Here is a 21,692-nt window from a genome sequence, read left to right as displayed (position 1 = left end):
AAGAGCAAAATAATTATTGATAGATAAATTTGTATATTTATAAATACGTAAAATTTTTATAAGGTTGAATATAAAAAAAAATGCAAGAAAATTATAAGTTTTTATGAAATAAAAATCTCATAAGATTGTTGGAGATTAACGTACTTATAGATGTGTATATTTGAATGGACTAGAGAAAACTAAAAAAATCACATAAATATAGGTACATTAATATATATGAATTTGTATTTATTTAAGTTAAAAATATTCAATAAAATTAGAAGAGATTAAAAATGACATGGGTATTAATGTGGTTAATACAATTATATATTTGTAATTTTTAACGACTAATTGATCTTATTTTTCATCCGTTAATATAAATTGATTTGATCAAATTATATTAAATTATTATATTTTATATGATTGATTAATTTTTTTCGTTGTTTTAATTTGATTAAGACTTTTTCCCAATCAATGTTAACAGAGGAAACAATAAATGATCTTTGTTCAACCGAACAGGCTTTCCTTGTTCATGCGTGAACTGATCCAAAGGAACTTCTAAAAGTTCCACCTGGAAACAATAGAAAGCACACGCACATTCAAAAGCTAATAATCAAGGATCATAAGCTTTGCATCATGGTAATAAGATATAATGTAGAATCATAAGAGCTTTGTCTTGCTCAACCGTTTCGGCTGCAATGCTTCCTGTCCTTGCAAAATCAGTTTCTTAAATTTTATTAAACAAGCTGCAAAAAAATCATAAGAAAATAAACCAAAAGCATAAACAAGTGAACCTAAAGTTGAATTGCGACAAGTGACAACCTAAACAGTTGTATTGCAAAACTAAGATATCAGACATAGTTACCTCTCAACTTCCTTCCTAGGCACGTTGGTAAGAAAAGTCCAGAATTCCCATGCAGTAGCTATAAAACAATTCAATGACAATGGTAATTAAATACAATAAAGAAAAAGAAGCATATAATCCATGCCTGGATTCGAATTCCAGCACCTGCTATCCTTTTCCTGTTACGGCTTTCCTTTATACAAAGAAATAAGTTACTGCAATACCTTAGAAACTTTGCAAATGCCTGGTCAAATCTCATCAGAAGCAGAACGACCTAGTGCAATTAGCATCACTTTGTTTGAACCAAGGAAGAATCTGAGCAAAACCCAGACAAGATCAACAAAAAGAAAAAAAGAAAAGCAATGGACACAAATTTGAACTTTTTTTTTCACCTGCTGGCAGGTTTGAGCTTCTCTCTGAACTCCTTGAATTTAGGATTTCTCATGTTTTCAAAAGAGAAAAAATAGATAGAATTGTAAATTCATTTAAGATTAATGAAAGCTTATATATATTTTTAATATTAGTTAAATCATTATTTAATATATTAATTTCAACGAATTAAAAAAAATTAAAGACATTAAAAGAAAATGTTTTAATAAATATCACCCTTAGCACATATTAACATTTTCCTTTAAATAAAAATATACTTTAAACGATAATCACTTTAAGGAAAATTTGAAATTGAGCAAATCCTTTATCATTTAATTATTTAAATTTAAAAAAAAAAAAAAGAAAAGAGATTGAGGAAAAAATTTCTCCAATATTTATTTCCCAAAAAAGAAAAGAAAAAAAAAAAAGACAGACAGCGCAGCAGAAAGCCGCCCTTTTACTCAACCGTCATAGGCACGTGAGCCGCTAACCCTTTTTTGTGACAGAGCGTGAATGGCCATCGGAGCTGGCGTCACCTAACACTGGACATTGAGCCATTTTTATGACGCGTGAATTGCACATCATTTTCATGACGCGTGAAATTTCCCAGCTTTCTCAATCACCCAGGAAAAAAACCCATTAATCCAATTCGTCGAGATATCTCTACGCTACTCTCTCAACTAAAACCTCTGGGCGCCTATCACTCCCTCTCTTCCAATCCCTCGGTTTCGTGCGAATTTTTCCGATTTCGTCGCCAATCGAAACCCTATAAATTTCTCTCATTCTCTCAATATCATTTTTTTTCCTTTACTTCAAATTCTTGCTCTTCGTTACTCCCAACACTTCCCTGGTAAGTCCGTCGTCTTATCTTTATTTTTCCCCGTCGAATTTTCGTGTCTTATTTATTTACTCTCGAAACTTTTGATTTTCTTCTCAAAAGGAGAACAAAATATGGGAAAATTTCATTTTTACATTTTAAGCTTTGAAGAGTCTTTTTCTTTGTTATTTTTAATGAATTATTTTAATTTTTATCTTTTATTTCAAAAATTAAATATTGAATTCGATAGTTGGAGATCTTAGATGGATAGTCTAAAGTCCCATGTGGGTAAAATCGTAGTTTCATGTTCTCTGACCATATAATCAGTTCATTAACTGCATTATTGCGTGAATCTGTTGCTAAAGCACGTCGTTTTGATTCTTTAAATCCATCTATATAAATAAATCTATTAACTCTTGATGTTTTGTTATCAGATGCAACTTGGTTTCTCCAACTAACCCATCATCTCGATCTAGATTTCCACAATTTTTTCAGACAGGTGAGATTCTTTCAAGTTCATCCTTTTAAATTATGAATTGTCACGTCATATTTGGGTTGCCCATTGATTGGGATTGTTCTTTTGCTATGTTCAATTTCAAGGATGATCTAATTCACTTGTATAATGGAGCATGGATGTGAATTGTATGAAGGGTTTTCTCTTTTATTGATGTTTTCGAGTTTGGTTGTATGTTGGCTATGGTTTTACTTGTGTAATGAAACAAGGATGTGAATTTTATCGAGGATAACAGTATATGATAGGATTTTCGGGGGCATTTCACCTATAATTCTTTATGCTAGAATGTTACAATTGTCCAATCACAACAAAGAGTTATGTAGGGGTTCACCACCTATAAATGTGGGTCCAGTACATAATTCTAAATTGTGATTGGTTAATTGTATTACAATAATTGTAGGTAATAAGCTCTCCTGGATTTTCATTATGGTTATGGTTTATGAAGCTTGAATTTTGGTTTTCTTTTTATGTTAACTTAAATTTTCATGTCATTGATGGATTGCTCTCTAGCACTTTCACTTTGCAAGGATGGTGAGGACAGGGAGGTTCTGTTTGCTGATGATGTGATAATAATTTGTGGTATTATGGTTTAGCTATGGGGATTTACCCCCCAAATTGTAGGTCTTTTTATTGTGTCACCATGAAGAGAAGTTCTTACAAACATTTCAATATTAGAAAAGGTCATATCAATGTAATAGAGTATAGAGAGGAGGATAAGGGCATAATGTAGCTCAATGTTTTGGTGGATTTGGTCATGCTTTACTCTTAAATGGCTTTGTGAGATTAGAAGGGGAGTTATCATTTTATGTTGTTTGAGTATTGCAGCATGAAGTTCTTAGTGGTAACAGCCGTGAAATATCAGATGTTGTCTGTTAATTATTCGTTTGTGATCAATTTAGCAGCCTAAACGGTTAGCTGCTAGTAAAGCAGATTTCTGATTTTGGACTAAGATTGCATACAGATACATCTTCGATGTTTCTTTAGATAGACTGTTTATCCAGTTTGGACATGTGGAAGCCTTCTTTTATGCCTATTACTCATTTAGTTTTGGTAAATTGGTGTGTTTGGAGGGACATAGAAGAGAGAGAACAAGAAAGAAATGTGCCTGCTTGCATCTGTATGTTGAGAGAGACCACTGAGAATCTTGCCTCAATGATCAAAGTATCTCATTGTTCTTTTAAGGATTACATGTATTTGTTTTGGATCTTGGACTAGTCTTTAATACTTTAGATTTGAAATTAGGACTTTGCTGCTAGTAAGTTTATAAGAGATAGACCTTAACTCGAACATATATGATCCATTCGGAACTCCTTGGATATCACCCAACACAATAAAACCCAGGATGCCAAAATAATATTACGGAAGTATAGATAAGGTGCGTTACTTTCTTCCATATATGTTTTGGATGTTATTGTTTTTGGGCCTAAAGTTACCATTAGCTTTAGAAAAATTGAGAGACGCACTGAATAATTGATCTGCTTTTACCATTATATGTCGGACTTTAGATTATTTCTACTGTGATTAGATTTTCTGATTTTCAACATTGTTACGAGGTGTAGTTTGTAAATGGCGAGAGGTAGCAGAGGACGAAGAATTGCTTTGGGGCAATACAGGTCAAACCCATACTCGTTGCTCTTTCGTTGTCAAGGGACCCCTGGGGATTTGTACCCTAAAAAATGTTCCAAAGCTTTGGATAAGAAAGATTGGGAAGATGCAACGTGTACTATTTGCATGGAGTGCCCTCACAATGCTGTTCTTCTTCTTTGTTCATCCCATGACAAGGGTTGCCGGCCCTACATGTGTGGAACTAGCTTCCGATACTCAAACTGCCTTGACCAGTACAAGAAGTTCTGCAATAAAGTAGTCTCATCCAATCACGAAGAAGCCTTGTATGGTTCTGATCTGACACCAGGTTCCGGTTGGCCTAATGAGAAGTGTGGAGTAACAAAACTTGCATGTCCACTTTGCAGGGGTCAGGTGAAAGGATGGACTGTGGTGGAACCTGCAAGGGAATATTTAAATGCTAAAAAGAGAAGCTGCATGCAGGATGACTGTTCCTTTGTTGGGAATTTTAAAGAACTAAGGAAACACATGAGAGCAGATCATCCATATGCTAGGCCACGCATAGTGGATCCTGCTCTTGAACAGAATTGGAGAAGGCTTGAATGGGAGTGGGAGGATGTGATCAGCACAATAAGGTTAACAATCCCAGGGGCAATGGTTTTGGGTGATTATGTAATAGAAGAAGATCATAATGGTTTTGATAGAAATGAAGAGGATGGTCTCAATGCAGATGCTGCAGAAAGGAATGGAAGTTTTGAGGTAGATAGTAATTTTGTGAATTTCTTTCTGCTGCCTGCATTAAGGTCATTTGCTAATGACCTTGGTAGAAGACCAAGGCAGCATGCACATGCAGAAGATGAGACTGCTGTTGGTATTCGCCACACCTCTCCTGTTGGGGGTCTGGGTTTCTCTGATCAAGTTGATGAAGATTTTAGTAATGATGACGATGATGATGGTGGCAATATTTCTTTGGTTAGCCGCCCACGCCGGGATGGCAGACTTCTTTTGGGACGTTCGGGCAGAAGACGGAGACAAAGAGAAGCCATTGGGGGTCAAATATAGATCAAAGCAGTATCCATAGTGTTAGGAAAAAATTAGATAAAACACATAAAGATTAGACTTTGAATTCGCATTGATTTACTTTATCATTCATTTTAGGGGGCATATCATAAGGCTGGCTGTGAAAGTGAATGGTGGAAAAGACGGCTGTTTTCTTTTGTTGTTGTGTAGTCATTTGGATGTATTCCTAATTCCTTTTCCTTTCCTCTGTTAGTTTAATTTCTTATGTTAACCATCGACCCCCAATGTGTATAAACTTTTATTGTTCGAGAGAAACCTCAGGCCTTTTCACAGGATGGAACGCAGAGAAATAATGTAGATTGAAAAGTCTTCAAATGCTACAGAACCTTGACACTGCTTTTGCTATTAAACTGTTGCAGGTACTTTTGAGTGATTGTTCTATTGATCTTCACTGAACCCTTAGGCCATATGCCTGGGAAAATTTTCATCTGGTCCATGATTATTGCAAGCACTGATGGATTCTGATTCAATAAATAAATATCAAGCTTGAGCATGAGAAGAAAAAACGCACTTTTCCTGTTTGTAATATACATATACAATGTTAAAACAGCATTCCACTTCCAAGGCACTTTTGAGGGGTCTCTTTCGATTTGACACAAATCTTTCTTCGTATGCCTGTTGGGACACCATAGCATACCGGGGATGCCCCATTCAAGAAAGGGAGGGTGCAAGTTTCTCGAGCTTGACCAACGAATGATCCGATCTTCGGTCTGTGGTCACATGCATTTTTAAATGAACCACCATCTGTAGTTTCTGCTAAATTGTTACTTGCAACTTTCTTCCTGGAATTTCCTTTACGACCTTTTATTTTCATTGCCTCAAATTCTTTGACCAGTTGGTTGCATTGGGAACAATCAGCCAGATCCATTCTTTCTCTCAACCAAGCATTAAGCACGGCCTTACCAAATCGATCAATGTCCTTGTCTGTCACTTCCCACAAGTTGGCTATAGTAACAGGAGAACCAGCCCGTAGATAGGATAGTGAAACACCTCCTGGAATGTAGCATCCATTTAGCCTCAGTGAGCCGCTGCTGCAACCCATTAGCAGGGTAGCAGCACACCTCTCCAGTTCCTGAATCTCATCTCTGGAAAGGTACTGCTCTCCTATATGACCAGAACCACACAAATGTTTATCCAAAACTAATGCGAAGGAAATTTTGAACAAAAGAATAGCAGTGGCACGAGTAAATACAGCAGATGATAAGAGAAACAAGCATACCACTTCCATGGCCGAAATATAAGAAAAGGTCATGGCTTTTCAAGGCTGTAGCCAGTTGTTCAGTTGTTGGCACAGTTCCAGCCTTTCCCTGTATTGGTCATTAAGAAAGAGTTTATTTACTGAACTAATTTCATATAAAGAAAATGATTTAAAGATGAGTAGAGATTGGAGAAACACAGATACAAGTAAACAGAAATGAAACAGGAAAATCACCTCAAAATTTTGATCCCGAAACCAGTTCTCAAATTCAGCTTGTGTGCTGCTGAGATCACCACTTGGATTTAACAAATAAAATGCATCCAAGGGATCTATCAAAGGAAAAGCAGCAGCTTTCCCATCAACTTGCTCTTGATAATGCCAATTTCTCTCAAGTGTCATAGAGATGCTGCCTACCGAAGGCATTCGATAAACCTCCTGCTGTCTTAGTATTGGTATACTTTCCCAAGGAAGCATCTGCACACAGTCCTTGTCTAGTCAGTTGTCACAATATAAAAAGAACAAAAGGGACTTTCGAAGGGGAAAGGTTGAAAAAAATGAACCATCAAATCAAGAAGATGCCAGCAAAAGCCAAGATGAGAAAAAATGCAATTACTATTAAAGGACACACTTCTTCTTGAAGCAAGACAATTCATATGCTATCTTCATATACCCCAAGATGAAAATATAACCAGAGCAATTTCACCCACCTGGACATCAGAGTCCAACACTAAAATTATTGGTTCCCTAGAGATGGTCCCCTCCGCATGAAGCTCATTCACTGCTTCAGATATTAGTTGAGAGGCCAATGAAGAAATATTATCAATGCCATTAGACCTGCAATTTTCTTCTCCACGATGTTCAAGCATGCCAATGTAGCATCCTTTTTTTAAACACTGCTGTGAAAGACATGCTTCTTCAACGTTAAACTTTGCACCTCCAAGAACAAGTTTAAGGAAACTCTCATTTATGTCCATTTTGCATTTAGATTTCAGATCCCGCACCAGCTTCTTGTGCACTGTGTTCAAGATTTTGCAGTCCAAGCAGTCCCCAAGAAGCACATGCTTCCAGGGGCCCAGCCATGAATCTTCTAAATTACTGGAACACAGGCCAAGCACAGAATATTTCATACATCACTTTTCAATTTCAACATGAAATGCTGTAAATTTCATATGAACTTTGAGTACTTTAGAGACATTTAGCAGAAAGGAGATAAAAGTTGAAGAACCTAAGAACGAAGTTTTATGAACACCTGTTGGCGAATGGTGATCCAATTCCAAATCACATTAATTACGCCATAAATGAATGGACAAATGTTTAATGAGAGAGATTACCTACCTCAGCAGCTTACCAAGTTGCTGATCAACCTTCTTTCTAATCGTCCACCACAAAGACCGAATACTTTTTGTATCTTCTAAAGGATAGCCGGAAGTTGTTATGAAGTTCTCTTCCAATATCACTTTAAATGCTGGAGCTACATCATCAACCACAGTGGATCCCCATGGACAATGCCACTTTTTACTCGAATTCATCTGCTGGCGCAATTCCTGACAAGCTCTTGCATTATCATCATCAGGAGCAGCGGCATCTGAAACTTCAGATAGAGTATTTGGAAAATCTTTTAGCATCCTTCTAACAGTTATGTGGATTAATACATTGTTAATTTCAATTATACATATTTCTATCGAAGAAAATACCTACTAAAACTGAATCCAGGGGCAAACGCAAAACAACAGGTTGATTCTTAATTTTCAACTATACAAATTTCTATCAAAGAATATACCTTCTAAAACTGAATCCAGGGGCAAAAGCAAAACAACAGGTTGATTCTTAGAATTCAACCGGGACAACAGCATCCATGCCTGAATGGAAGAAGGGTAAAGTAGCAATTCTTGCAATAAACCAGTATAAGCACGCCCAAGCAAACTTATACAGATGATGGTGGTGCAAGGAAGGCCCACAAGAAAGTTCATCACAAATTGTTCAAGATTATTAACGGATTCAGGAGCAAGCCTGCACCACGATAAAAAGAAGAAAGAATAAGAGTTTTTTTTTTTTTGTGTGTGTGTCTGCGTAGGTGGGGGTTAAGGGGAAACTTTAAGTTAGGAAATATTCTTAATTTTGCACATAAAGCAGCAGAAACCTTAACAAGGTGGATGTCTCTGTATCTAGGCAAGATGAACCAATCACATGCAAGTCCTGAAAACGAAAAACCAACAACTCAAAATTCAAAAAGTGAAGAAGCAAGCAGGTGCTTTGACAATACATTGAAGATCTGCAGCTTGAGATAGAAAGTGGCAATCCCAGTAATGAAGAAATAGTAAAATAACAAAGAAAAATAAATATAAAAGACAGAAAGAGGAGTTGGCAAGACGCCATAAATTAGCACCTAGTCCTGACCAAACAGGAATTTATCATAGCATAACAAATATTGCCAATAGCATAATTAAACATGAACAAGGAGTCTGCACCAAGTTCAGAATGACTCTTTATGTGCAAGATATTTCCTTAGAACAGAAAGCAGCAGAATGTAGTTCAACTATACAATGTATGTTAAATAGCTTGTCATTTTAACACTACTTTTGTGACAAGCATTTCAATTGAGATAAAAAAAACCAATAAAGCTTCCAATTTTTAGATATTTACAAAGAAAATATAGCTATAAACCTTTGGCCAACAACTTGTCACGCTATTTTATCTTGAACATGCAACCAAGGAACAGACAAGATGGTAAGTGTGCAGACCTACCCTGGAATCGACAAAGGGTTGAGCATTAGATCTCCCACTGGTATTAGGAAAGAATTGGTAGTTAAGATGAGTCCCAAGTGAAGCTTGATGAAAAAATGAAGCCCAATGACTTTCAGAGAGTGCTTTGCAAGATGGCAAAGCAAAGTGCTCAATAGTGGCAGAAAGCAGATATATTGCAGAAAGCAATCTGGAAACCTGTGTATTAAAATAAAAATTCAAGATTCAACGGCAAAGACATTAGAGAAAAAGAAATAGAGAGGACAAACAATTAAAATAGTTAACAAAAGAAATTTGTCCGAAGCAACTTGCAAAAACAATAAATGGAAATTGTAAAGAAACTCCCTGACAAATCAATAGGTTCTAGGTTTAAATTTCACAAGTAAATTAAAAGTAGTCCAGGCAATCAAATTTGGCTTAACTGTATGACAAGCTCTTCCTTCATTACAGTCATGTAGGTGCAGTAGGTGTTAGGAAATATGTAAATCAACAGTTCTGAAGCAAAACTTCAATATTGACTTTAGTGAACTTGAATTAGAGAGATTTCATATAGATTGGGTGTATAAGACTTTTAGGAAAAAAAAAGTTTCAAGAACTAGTTTAAGGTGGCAATTATTTATTACAATGCTAATCATAGATCATAAAATTAGGAAAAAGTAATTTAATTAGGGGCAAAAAGAATCAAATTTCAAACAGGTTTTGCACTTCAAGTAAATTAGCTGTCAAATAACAGCTAATATGCTTAGCTCAAATGTAAACATACATAATAAAAATAAACTAAACAGGAAGAATTTCAAAGTCACTAGACAATATATGCTTCAAAACATTAGACCAAGTATGCCACCATAAAATTTTTACATCAAACCACAATTGAACAGTTAAAATAAAAAACTATACCTAAGACTATATTAAACTCATACAAGCATGAAGAAAAGGTCAGAATAATAAAAAAATTCAACCTTTTGAAAAAGAACAGGAACCTCACGACAGAGTACAAAGGCTAGCTTCAACCAGTGTACTATTTTTGATAACTGAACATTGGACAGATCACAGCATACAATCCTGTTCAAAGATATAAACCGAAAAGGGGGAAAGAAATAAGTACTTAATACAAAACATACACTCATAAAACTGATATTAGTAATTTACTAATGCACCAGAGTCCTTATTTATTTTAGATACATGTGAACCTAAAAACATATATAAATACATACATGGATGTGTGTAAATATCCTGCAACTTAACAGAGGATATTGCAAGTAATAAATCAGAAGGGCACAGAGAATTCATGCAGCAGACCTCATTTACATCAAATCAAGGCTTAGCCTAGAAGAGCAAATTATCAGATATTCAAATTATAATATAATCCTCCTGTAAAATTGTCAATGTCTTTTGATACTGTAATAGAATATAATGAAATTTCTGCAAATCCAAAAGAATTTAAGAGGGGAAATTGCAGGAAATATTTTCTTAAAAAAAAAAACAAAAAGTAAAATAATGGAAAAAGGAACTAAAGCACTTTCTTCTGGCCTTTTGAATAATGTAGGATATAGCTTATCAGCTAGTATATCAATTCACAATAAAACACAATTTCAGGTAAAAGTGACAGAAAATAAAGTATGTAAACTTCCTTAAAGCACAACCATTTATCAAACCTGAATACAAGTAAACATCACAAGCACAAATACCTGCTATCTTTGGAATGGAAATTCTTCACAGTTATCCAACCTATGCAGTATAGGATTGCTGCACGTTCAACAGCAAAAGTATCTCCCAAGATTTCCTTCCCAATCAAATCAAGCAAGAAAGCGCCATGAGCAGAGGAAAAAGTCAGGGGCAATGTGGTTCTGCTAACTAGGGCAGATAAGCTTTGCCAAACAACTTTGTGTATCTCATGTGTTTCATCATGATATAACAAGCATTTTCCTAAAATTATGAAAAACAACAGTTATAAAAAATTGAGAGTAAACGTAACTTCATACATATATAAACGAGAACTGAATATGAACTCCATGTATAATGAAGATTGCATTTAGTTGACAAGAAAGGAAAACATTTTCTTTAAAACTAAGCCTTACTTTCTCAAGATTGTTCCCTTGACAAATTATTCCCCAAAGTGATGGTTTATTTTTGAAAATGTTGGCAAGAATTATAAGCAGGGTTAGTCTTCCCTTTTCCCCATTCAAAAAGGGCCCAGAGAACAACCATATGACTGTTATAAATTGTAAACAGCAGCTTGTTAAAGAAGAAAAGGTAATAACCTGTTGTCTGTCCTACAAAAGCAATGTCTTGGGACAGATGACTGGAATATGATCCCATCATTCAGCTTTTTTTCTTAGATGAGTGTAGAATGTCCATTAAAGCTCACTTTACTTGACTTAACAATGATTAAAGTAATTTGCTTTTTCTACTTTCACTTAAACAGGGTTTAATATCACATATTTTGCATTATTGATTCGGATTTATATTTAAAAAAACAACATGCCTAAAGCCAACTAGCTAGCATTTATATGTTGTTATGTATGTATGCTGGTATGCACAATCAAATAATATGAAGCAAAGGCATCATACCTATACCAGTAAGTACCCTTGTCAAAAGTTTTCTCCGGGCATACTCCCACTTCATATTTATGAAGTAGTTCAGTAACCCAGATTTCACAATCTCAGTCGGAAGGCAATGCCAACACTTAGTACCCTTACAAATGCATGCAATTTCATTCCTCAACTCATCCATACAGCTTCCTTTTCCCAAGAGTGACGACTCCTTTTCCCAACAAGTGTCAGAGAGTTTGGACGCAACATCAACATTTGAATGTTTCAAAAGTCCAACTTGTGCTTCAGCTGTACTGCTCATGCTCTGGCTTTTAGAAGATCGAAGTCTAGAACGAGTTACCCTTGAACTTCGTTCAGGTATCACATGCTGCTCCTTCAGAGCAGATTTTGATACATTTTTAGTTTTCCTACTCTTTCTGGCATCAATTGCCTTGGGCTGATTGGCAGAAACATTGTCAGCAACATCTTCACTACTTATTACAGCCGCTCTGACTGGTGGATTCTCATTACTTTCTTCATCAAAAATGATATTTTTCCACTCAGAATGATTTAGTTTCTCAATGGCTGATTTGTACAGAAATTCAGCATGAGATAATCTCTCATTTGAATTATTTATGACAACACAATCGGAAAGATTACGGAACAAATCACCAAGTTGTAGATTGAGATTAACTTCCAGCATCAATCTGCATTTTATGCAGGAATAACAGCTGCTGCTGTCTACCAGAATTCTTTTGGCACTTTTCAGTTCCTTCTCTGCAAAATCCCAGAGTCGTTTCTTACGATATAATTTCCCTAATATCATCAAAAGGTAAACTGTCAAAAAAAATTTGCAACTGTAAGAATGAACAATTAACAATGACACAAAATGAGAGGCACTATGACTTTCATACCCAAGACAGAAGAAAAAGCAGCTTCAAATAGTGGTAAGTTCTGTGAACAGGAGATACTTTTTCCCCATAATAAAAAAGATTCAGCCTCAATTCCATTTCCAGTCATTTCATTAATACATCCAACCTGGTCATAGTGTGTTGATCAAATAAAATACAAAGATTTCTAAAAAAGGGGAAAACAGTAAGGAGAACTGAACCAGACATTGTAAGGGAAAGAAATTCTAACCTGAAGAATGCTTTCAAGATAAGATTGAAGCACATTCCATGGACTAAGATAACATCCACAGAGGTCCCATGAACTACTGTCAAAAGACCAAAGTTCACTAGCAACTATTCTATGTATTTGAAGATTCTTTGGACCATTTATAACTTTCACAGCAATTTCACCAATCTCACCAGTTTCATTGTATTTTTCAACCTGCTCTTGAATTGAGAATGTAAATTTTCTTTTAAAGAGTTGACTCCGCAGTTGAAAGGCTTCTTTTGCATATGAAAGGCCCTAGTAGGAAAAAGGCCAATTAGAAAAGAAAATCATAATTAGTAACAACATGGAATGAGATACATACATACCTATATATATATATATATATATATATGTATGTATATAAAACAAAGGAAAGAAATTTTCACAGAATAAGCCAACATAAAAAGAGCAGCCTTCAAGAAAACAAATACTAGTAATTAATCTGAATAATTTCTAGCAACTATAACAACTACAAAAGTTTACATCCAATGTAATGATAATGCTGAGTTGACAATTCAAGATCTTTTTCTGACAGATTATCTTTCTAGTTCTAAGGGGAAAATGCAACTGTAAAACAGAACATATTCCCTTACATTTTTGCAGGTAGAAAAAGTAACAAAAAACAGCATATTAGGGAATAGGTGTTAAATGAAACAAGTTTCACTTTTAGGTAATTTTGAAATACTAAAAGGAAAAAAAAAAAGAAATGTGAAAAAACTATGAATTGCAAGTCTCAAATAAATTTGTAAACTGTTCAAGTTTGTAATCAGCTACTGTAGAAGAAAAAATTGATAAAACAAAAGGCATGTGGCTAAACAGCTAGATAAAAGGGAAGCATCATTTGCAAATATTAAAATGAGAAGCAAAACACAACAGTGAAACAACCACCAGCAGCATGCATATTGACATCTATGGCATTTGGAACAAAACCTGTATACTCCGCTTTCCTAACAAAACAAGCTTATACCATTAGAATAAGTGAACCTTCTTCAAAAAGTTATCGAGCAACATTAAACACTGCTATACAAACTTTTTTTTTAAAAGGTGCAAAAGATAACAAAGAAACAGAGTAGCTTACCTGTTCAACATGGATATTGCTCCTTTTAAAAGTGCATGTGTGATTTTGAGAAATCCATAATTTACTTCACTGCAGATAGCTACATTCTTAATGGCAACGTTTAAAATCCTCATTTCAAATACTCCTATGTCATATCAGGTTCATTAAAATGTTCCACCATAAAGAAAAATTTAAGGAAAGAAAAATGATGCTAGATCATGCAAAATTTTTAACTCAACCTCAAATAATTGCCCATTGGAAATGTGTCTTTCACACAAATCATAGTAGAGATACCCCGCAAGGAAGAGAGAATGACTGCGCACAGGATCCTATGAGAAGCAACAGGCAAATCACCAACCATTTTAATCAAAGGCATAAAAAAAATTCAATAAAAATTTAGTAATTACTTGAAAGCCAAAGGACTTACACTTGCAATGAGTTCAGACACAATCTGTTTTACATTGTTAACTGTGACAGCTGATTGGAAATCTCTTTCATGATTTTTTCCATGGTTGGAAGTGTTAAAGAAACATGTGAGGTTCTGTTGGAATCCAAGAAGTCCTGGTTGGGACCCACTTAGACAATGTATCCAAAAATCAATGGATTCAGAACTTTCACGACAATGCTCTGATAAGTTTGTGATGAATGATTCATTTACTGGAGAAACGCAAAGTGCATGACTAAGCCTCCTACATTCCCAAAGGTTGGCCAAGCATTTCCCAAGTTGCACATTGTTCAATTTGTAAATTCTAATAATCAGTTTATATATGTTACTGTGTAATTTTGTGTAACCCTGCAGACAAAAAGGTAAGAAAGCAACATCATAAGTAAAATTAATTAAATGATATTCAGAACTCTAGGCAGATAGACTTTCATGATTGACAGACAGTTGCCAATCATATCAATAAGCACACCTTAATTGATAGCAAATCAAGCATATTATATAGCAGTGGCAGTGTGTTTCCCGACACCATTTTGAACTCATCATCCATGAAACAACAGTCAGGAACGAAAATGCTCAACCACAAATCTAAGGCAGCACAGATATCTTGATAAACTTGCTGTTTATGATGAAAACCAAGTATGAACAGTCAGTAACAATTGACACTTATTGCTAATCTTGAAAAAAATGTATTAGTCAAGCCTAAAGAATCACTAGCACTAATTAATCAAATCTGGAGACTACATTTATACAAAAATACCTGTGAGTTTGGTTCAACTTCCTGGGTACATAGTGCAAGTAAGCAATAAGCAGCAGCTAATTGATGAGAGGCTGCAGTTGCAGAAGTACATGTTTCACCATGGAAGTTTTTCTATTTAAATAATTTTTTGGGTTAGTTATGAATTCAACACCAAAATGAAGCAACAGGATCACTACTAAACTAAGGGTTATATCAACAACGAAGAAAAATAAACAAGTGAGGCCATGCAGAACTCATCACCTTACCATAATAGATATAGCCTCAGACAAGCACCGCATACAGTCCTTCAGAGCTTCAATCCCATTAGCCCTTAGAGCTCTTCCCTTTCTAATTAAAATTCTTGCTTTCTGTAGAGGACTATCTTCTGTGGCATAAACATCTTGCATAAGTAAATCAATAACTTTAATTTGCATTCCCTGACAAAAATCTGGGTACCCATGATTCATTTCCTGATATGCAAGAAGCTCCTGAACAAATTTCAAGAAAGAAAAAAGGAAGAAATATCCATTAGTCAAAAGCATGTAGAACCAAAAAACTACAAGCAAGAGGAAGGGCCATTTTAAATAAAATTAACAAAGGAAAAACAGCAAAAATAGATAAATAAACAAAATGGCTGAACCTGCTCCAAAATTATGGCTATTGCCCTTTTTGACACTTTCGCAGAAGATAACAGCATACAACATAAGCTTGGAGCACTATCCCCTACATCCACGTTTTTAGAAAGTTTACACTGTATCTGAAATCAAAGAACAATCAGCCATCATAACAACCAATATGTAGTGAAAACAGGACAAGATTTGAAGATGATACCTTAACCCATTGTTTTATCAAAGGCATAGGACCTGGCAACTGTATAAGCAAATTGGCAGCTGCGGACCAATTTTCAAGGCTCTCCACAATAATTCTTTCCACCTTAAGATTGCCACATGCATGGAGAACTTCCAAAAGAAAGGCACTTCTGGTACATGCGTCAGTTATCAAATCTCTAATAGTATCTTCCGACAGATGATCATCACAAACCTTCTTACAATTAAACATCTCACAGAGAAGTTGAATATTAGTCCATGATGCTTTATAAGAAAGTTTTAAAGCCTTCAAAGCCTGCAAAGATAGATTGATAACTTACATGAACCATGGCCTTAAATGCAAAGCAATTGAACTGAACAAGAATGCTTACAAACATGAACATGTACATCAATACATGCCATAAACATGCATAAAAATGCTTCAATTATAAAGAAATGAAAAAGAAATCATGCATAAGTCAAAACTAATAAGAATCACGAACCATGTAACGACTGCAAGTTTCAATGAATTAAGTACCTCTTTCATTTGCTTACTTCTGTACATATGTACACCAATATTATACAAAGAGACAAAGAGATATTTTAGCCCCTGAGCTTTAATCCATCCACTGCCAATGATTTGCTTAATGTAATGCACACTCTTCTGAAATATAGAAGCAAAAGCCAGTCAGCAACAGTGAAAGTTTGATAGACATCATCTCATTTGAAAACCAGTCAATAAGTTAAAAATGAAAGTGGCAAAAGTAATTTCTTTTTCCATTTGAATGCTACATAATAAGTGTGACTTACCTGCATTTTAAGCTTCGTACAGATAGAAAGAATGAACCCAGCCACAATCACACTAGATACCAACACTTCTTCATCATCAAATTCTTCTCTCTCTGTTTCAGATATACAGCTGCATGGGTAAGTAAGAAAATTCAGAGGACCATTATATACATAAGAGCTGATTTATGTGACTAATCATTCCCCAATTATTTTGCAAAATATGTTATCAATATGTTTGTTACCATTTAGCATATATTCAGCATCATCTATAATTTGAGCCTGATATCAAACTCAAATTTATTAAGTAAACATGACAATATATCAATAGTAGATGTGCTATACCTTCTAAAAATGACCAAAAAAGTAATTCCTTAACTTCGCATAATTACAATCCAATCTATTGACATACACAGGAGGAACAGACAAGAACGCCACAATTAGAAACCAAAAGATGATGTCATTTTAGTCAATAAGATACCAACAAAACATTAATACTCCTTTTACTACAATGTCTAATTGTCATTGTAATCACATTTATTGTGGTTACAACAAAGAAAATTAATCCATCAAAAATGAAAATAAACTTACCTTTCAAGAGAAAAGAAACTATCACAGAACTGATAAAACACGTCCTGGATAATGTAAAGCTTGCTAGAATCAGACGAAGCTTCAGTTTCAGCAAGTATCCATTTTTTCTCTGAATTTACTAGTTCAGCAAGTGGCTGACACAAGAATTTCAGCATATTATAGTACATCACTAGACAAGCATTTCTGTCCTTCAAAGTTATAGAATTCTTATATTCTATATCAGATGAAATGCAAGCCTCCTTTTTTCCAATGTTAAAGCAATTTCCAAGCAACCCAAGTAAAGCAGACAAATTGTGTAGCTTATCCTTTTCAAGTAACAAAATTTTAATAGTAGAATCATCTTCTACACCTCTGGATGTGGTAAAATCATCACATTTCGACTTAACATCATGCTCACTGAAATCTAGCCCGGTTGCATAAAGCCTCAGTATAAGATCAATGGGGATTGTACCCTGGGAAATTATACCAAATTTAAGATTATAACTCAGGGCATCTTACCAAAATAAATCAAATAGGTACATGTCCACGCCACAAGACAGCAACCAGTTGAGCAATATACCTGATGAAAATCGCCTGCTATGCCACTTAAATGTCTTGCAAGAGTACTACAAAAAATTGTACCAGCAGCTCGACATCTATTGGCACAATAATCAACAAGTTCAACAAACTCTATTGCACTATTATCCATTTCAAACTGCCAACAAATATGTTAATCAATAAATCAAAATATCGACATAAACTTTAGTTATGAAGTCCTAAGATAGTTAAAAACTTTAAGTAGTAAAAAACTAAATAAAAGATTAAAAAGTGAGTGAGTAATGCAAAATAATGTGCAAAACAACTAGAAACAAATTGGGAAAAATATTTTGAAGATCTGAAATTTCGCAGAAACTGAATTGGTTTTTAGTCCAAGGTTGGATTAGAAGAAATAACCAAATAAAAGACTAATAATATAAAAACCAAACATAATGGTGCCATCATTCCTAAAGACAAACATCATACATAGCACCATAGGCCTTCAAATAATGGATTTCAAAGCCGACACATAAATTCCAACTTACAAAGAGCTGCAACTGCTTACTTGTGAAAGGTCCAAAAGGGTACAACAGGAATGCAGGTGTCTGCATTCCTAACAAGAAACAGATTCAAAAGTTACAACTACATGCCACTATCCATGCAATTTAAAGACACAATTAAGTGAAAAATCATACTTCTTATTCTTTCCCTGTTAACACTAAACACAAGCAGCATTGGTATTGGGGAATTGTTGGTTGGATGAAGTTAGAGTCGAAACTTACACACGCACAAACATAAAGAAAATTAGAATGAATTAGGCTAAATGACTGATTGAACCCATTCCTCAGCCATTCTAAAACCTTTTATTAATATGTAACTTAGTTAATCTTACCTTGCTTTCACGGGAAATGGAGGTTAAACAAAACGTTACTAAGTCAATACGAACTGAGTTCTCGCTTCCCTCTAGCGAGAACAATGAGGAACATATTCTGCGGGCAAACTGTAAATGAAATAATTAATAAGAAAATTAAATACATAAATCCAATCTGTTTAGCCAAATGTTTAAACAACTGTACCTTATAAACTTGATCTTTCATCGTAGACCTCGCATACTCAGCCAAACATTCAGTGATGAACTGACGAACCAAATCCTCGCCAAAACGATCAATCTCCTCAGCCAAAAACCGACAGCATCTACCCAGAAAGGTAAGGAGCACATTGTGCGATTTCTCGAATACAACAGCTTCTAATGCCCTGAAAAGACTCAAACACATAGATAAGCAAATCATATATGTAAATATTTAGGTTAAATCAACAAATTTAATACCTGTACCAAGGCCTAACTTGCCCCAACAAAGCAAGAATTCTTTCATATTTCGCACAATCTTTACTCTTTCCCATGGCCACATTTTTCACAACAGCAGCCACAGCCTCCACCACAATCGATCCAAACTTCGAATCACTAGCGCCAACATCGATACCCGGGACGAATTTCCCCTCTGAATGGGTCTCCCCTCTAAGCCTCTCCAAAACCCTAAATGCTTCGTTCTCTCCCTCTTCGTACGAGCCCCAGGCATTTAAACAGTAAACGAGCTTCAACCTCTGGATCTGAACCAAGTGGGAACCGCCGGCTAACTGCGAAGAGATGAATTCGAGACAATTTATGCAGAGCCGGTACGTATCGAAGAAAGGAGAAAGGGAGGTTTGTTGTTGTTGATTAGGGTTTTGTATGTAGATACGATTATAGATGATTGGGAATGATTTCGAAAGGAAGGACAAGAACTGTTTGGCAATGGATCGAACAGTGGTTTGATCGGCTTTCTTGGATGTTTTCTTGGAATTTACGGTGATGGGGCGAAGGTAATCGGAGACGAGTGAGTGGATGCGTTTGGAGTCATCGGAGGTTTGGAGATCAAAGAGAAGAGACGATTCCGTTGGAGGGGCCATTGAGGAAAGTTGAGAACCAGAGGAAAGATAATCTTTGGTGAAGGAGGGAGCGTCTTGAAAAAGAAAAGAAAGAAGCGCCTAAAAGATCTTTCAAATATTTTAGTCAACCGGTCAAAGATAGGGAAATAGTATAAACATATATATAGAACTAATTTTTAATCCGTACGATGCACGGGAATTTTTATTAAATTTTTCGTAATTTTAAATTTATTTTTTATTATTATTTAATATATAATCATATATTTATAAATATTAAGTTACAATTAAATAATAATTTATACATAATATATTACAAATTATACTGTTTATCTAACAAAATTTAATTTTTTACAAATTTTCAAAAATTATAAAAATATTTTCTTAAATTCATTTGCTAAATACTACAAATTTTGCTATCACTTTTTTCTTATTTGATAAAAAATCAATAATTAATATTTAAATAATTACGATTAATAATTATTTTTATGATAATGTTGCTATGAGTATATATATATATATATATATGATTGAATAATAAATCATAATTATTAATTTGATCATAACTATTTTCTTTTTATTAGCTTTTATTTTTTACATACTTCAAGTAATTATTATAGAAATATATTGGCTAATAATTATTTCTATTTATGTAAATAAAATAAAGTTATTTTTTAGATAAAATAATAATAATTCTTTTATATTACGCTTAAAAACTTTTTTAACAATTTTTTTTATTTTTAATCATTTTTAACACAATTGATAGTATTTATTATAGGTTAGATATGATAGTGATCATTATTTTTCTCATACCATTTATTGTAGACAAATAAATTTAATAATAAAAAATATAATAAGAGAAAATAAAGAATATAAGTTTACATATTAATTTTTCAATATTAAAAATATACAATAACAAAAGCAAATATGTTAATAAATTAGTAAATAATAAAAATATTGAATAAATGAATAAAACAAAAAATATATACGATTCTAAAAGTTAATTATAATCAATTTAAGAAAAAAAAAAGTTATGGATTAAAAAAACAAATAAATTAATCAAATATATAATATAAAAATATTTGAATTATAACATAAATAATATATTATATTTGTTTTCAAAACAAAAACATATTTTTATCTAATTTTTTATCAATATTCAAATATATCATATTTTCATATAAAAATATAAGCTTTTATTTTTTAAAAAATTCATGCTTTTTAGACAATAATTCATTAACTCGTATAAAAATATTAAATTTAAATAATCTATTAAATAAATTTCACTATTTGATTGATTTTGATTTGAATTTAAATAATTATCTAAATATAGTAAATTAAAATAATTTATTAAATATAATTATTTGACAAAAAATAAAATTTTATTAAATATATATACTTTGAACAATAGTTAAATTTAAAAAGAAAATATAAATTATGATTTAATATACTTTAATTTAAATTTTGTGCAAAAAAATTAATTTTATATATATTTGGATTTCAATTTAAATAATTATTAAAAAATTCAATTTAAATAATTAATTAAAAAATTTATTTGGTAAATAAATAATATAAGTATCATCATATGTGTTATTAAAAGAGATTATCCACCTAAACATTCATATAAATAAATTTTATCATGTAACTTTGTATGTTGTAATATAATATATATATATATTTTTATTTGATTTAAAATTTACCATTATATAAAGTTTATGTTTAAAATTATCACTAGAATAATTTGTTTCATTGAATTTATTTTGGCTTTTATTTTTCATTGAATGATTTATATTATTAATTTAATATTCAAACCTTTTTTTTTAAGATATAGTTATTTATGAGTCATTTGATGATAGAAAATAAAAATTGAATTCATAATTTTAACTTTTAATTAACAATTATTAAAGCAAGACAAAACCACACCAAATTTTGCATATAATATTAAAATCAAATATTATAACAATAATGTTCCAACAATAAATAAAATATTCTAACAAAAATAAATATAATCTTAAAAATATGTATTTTATTTAATT

At 33.3% G+C, this 21,692-nt stretch overlaps 2 protein-coding genes and 1 pseudogene across 5 annotated transcripts; 1 reads left to right on the top strand and 2 right to left on the bottom strand.

Moving 5' to 3' along the window:
- Nucleotides 1–494: 494 nt before the first annotated feature.
- On the bottom strand, nucleotides 495–1,357 carry LOC111298146 (uncharacterized; annotated as a pseudogene). The gene is made up of 4 exons (XR_016328820.1): nucleotides 1,216–1,357; nucleotides 1,048–1,138; nucleotides 845–902; nucleotides 495–725 (listed from the first exon to the last, which is right to left on the bottom strand). The product of XR_016328820.1 is annotated as an uncharacterized LOC111298146 (transcript).
- Nucleotides 1,358–1,519: 162 nt separating this feature from the next.
- LOC111298143 (uncharacterized) lies at nucleotides 1,520–5,516 on the top strand. The gene is made up of 3 exons (XM_022892844.2): nucleotides 1,520–2,042; nucleotides 2,444–2,508; nucleotides 4,083–5,516. Exon 3 carries the CDS (start codon nucleotides 4,090–4,092, stop codon nucleotides 5,146–5,148), a length of 1,059 nt encoding a protein of 352 aa, XP_022748579.2. The 5' UTR covers nucleotides 1,520–2,042; nucleotides 2,444–2,508; nucleotides 4,083–4,089; the 3' UTR covers nucleotides 5,149–5,516.
- A 115-nt stretch (nucleotides 5,517–5,631) lies between these two features.
- ESP (separase) lies at nucleotides 5,632–19,793 on the bottom strand. 3 transcript variants are annotated; one of them, XM_022892836.2, is made up of 27 exons: nucleotides 19,061–19,793; nucleotides 18,810–18,987; nucleotides 18,626–18,733; nucleotides 17,777–17,911; nucleotides 17,218–17,669; nucleotides 16,651–16,759; nucleotides 16,379–16,504; nucleotides 15,866–16,156; nucleotides 15,675–15,791; nucleotides 15,301–15,522; nucleotides 15,056–15,166; nucleotides 14,768–14,914; nucleotides 14,281–14,646; nucleotides 14,093–14,182; nucleotides 12,779–13,051; nucleotides 12,553–12,676; nucleotides 11,678–12,454; nucleotides 10,795–11,032; nucleotides 10,066–10,168; nucleotides 9,110–9,304; nucleotides 8,505–8,560; nucleotides 8,145–8,374; nucleotides 7,700–7,955; nucleotides 7,072–7,459; nucleotides 6,599–6,838; nucleotides 6,386–6,473; nucleotides 5,632–6,270 (listed from the first exon to the last, which is right to left on the bottom strand). In XM_022892836.2, exons 1-27 carry the CDS (start codon nucleotides 19,678–19,680, stop codon nucleotides 5,708–5,710), a joined length of 6,603 nt encoding a protein of 2,200 aa, XP_022748571.2. In that variant the 5' UTR covers nucleotides 19,681–19,793; the 3' UTR covers nucleotides 5,632–5,707. The 3 variants fall into 3 exon arrangements, with proteins under 3 accessions (XP_022748571.2, XP_022748572.2, XP_022748577.2); XM_022892837.2 differs by having other exon boundaries at nucleotides 7,700–7,949; XM_022892842.2 differs by lacking the exons at nucleotides 5,632–6,270; nucleotides 6,386–6,473; nucleotides 6,599–6,838 and having other exon boundaries at nucleotides 7,151–7,257.
- Between the last annotated feature and the right edge of the window lie 1,899 nt (nucleotides 19,794–21,692).

This window comes from Durio zibethinus, chromosome 16, assembly GCF_047325235.1.
Source record: "Durio zibethinus cultivar Kanyao isolate XHJ-2024 chromosome 16, ASM4732523v1, whole genome shotgun sequence".
Lineage (NCBI taxonomy): Eukaryota > Viridiplantae > Streptophyta > Magnoliopsida > Malvales > Malvaceae > Durio > Durio zibethinus.
The sequence above is the reverse complement of the archived record's forward strand: the minus strand, read 5'-3'. Positions and strand labels throughout refer to the sequence as shown.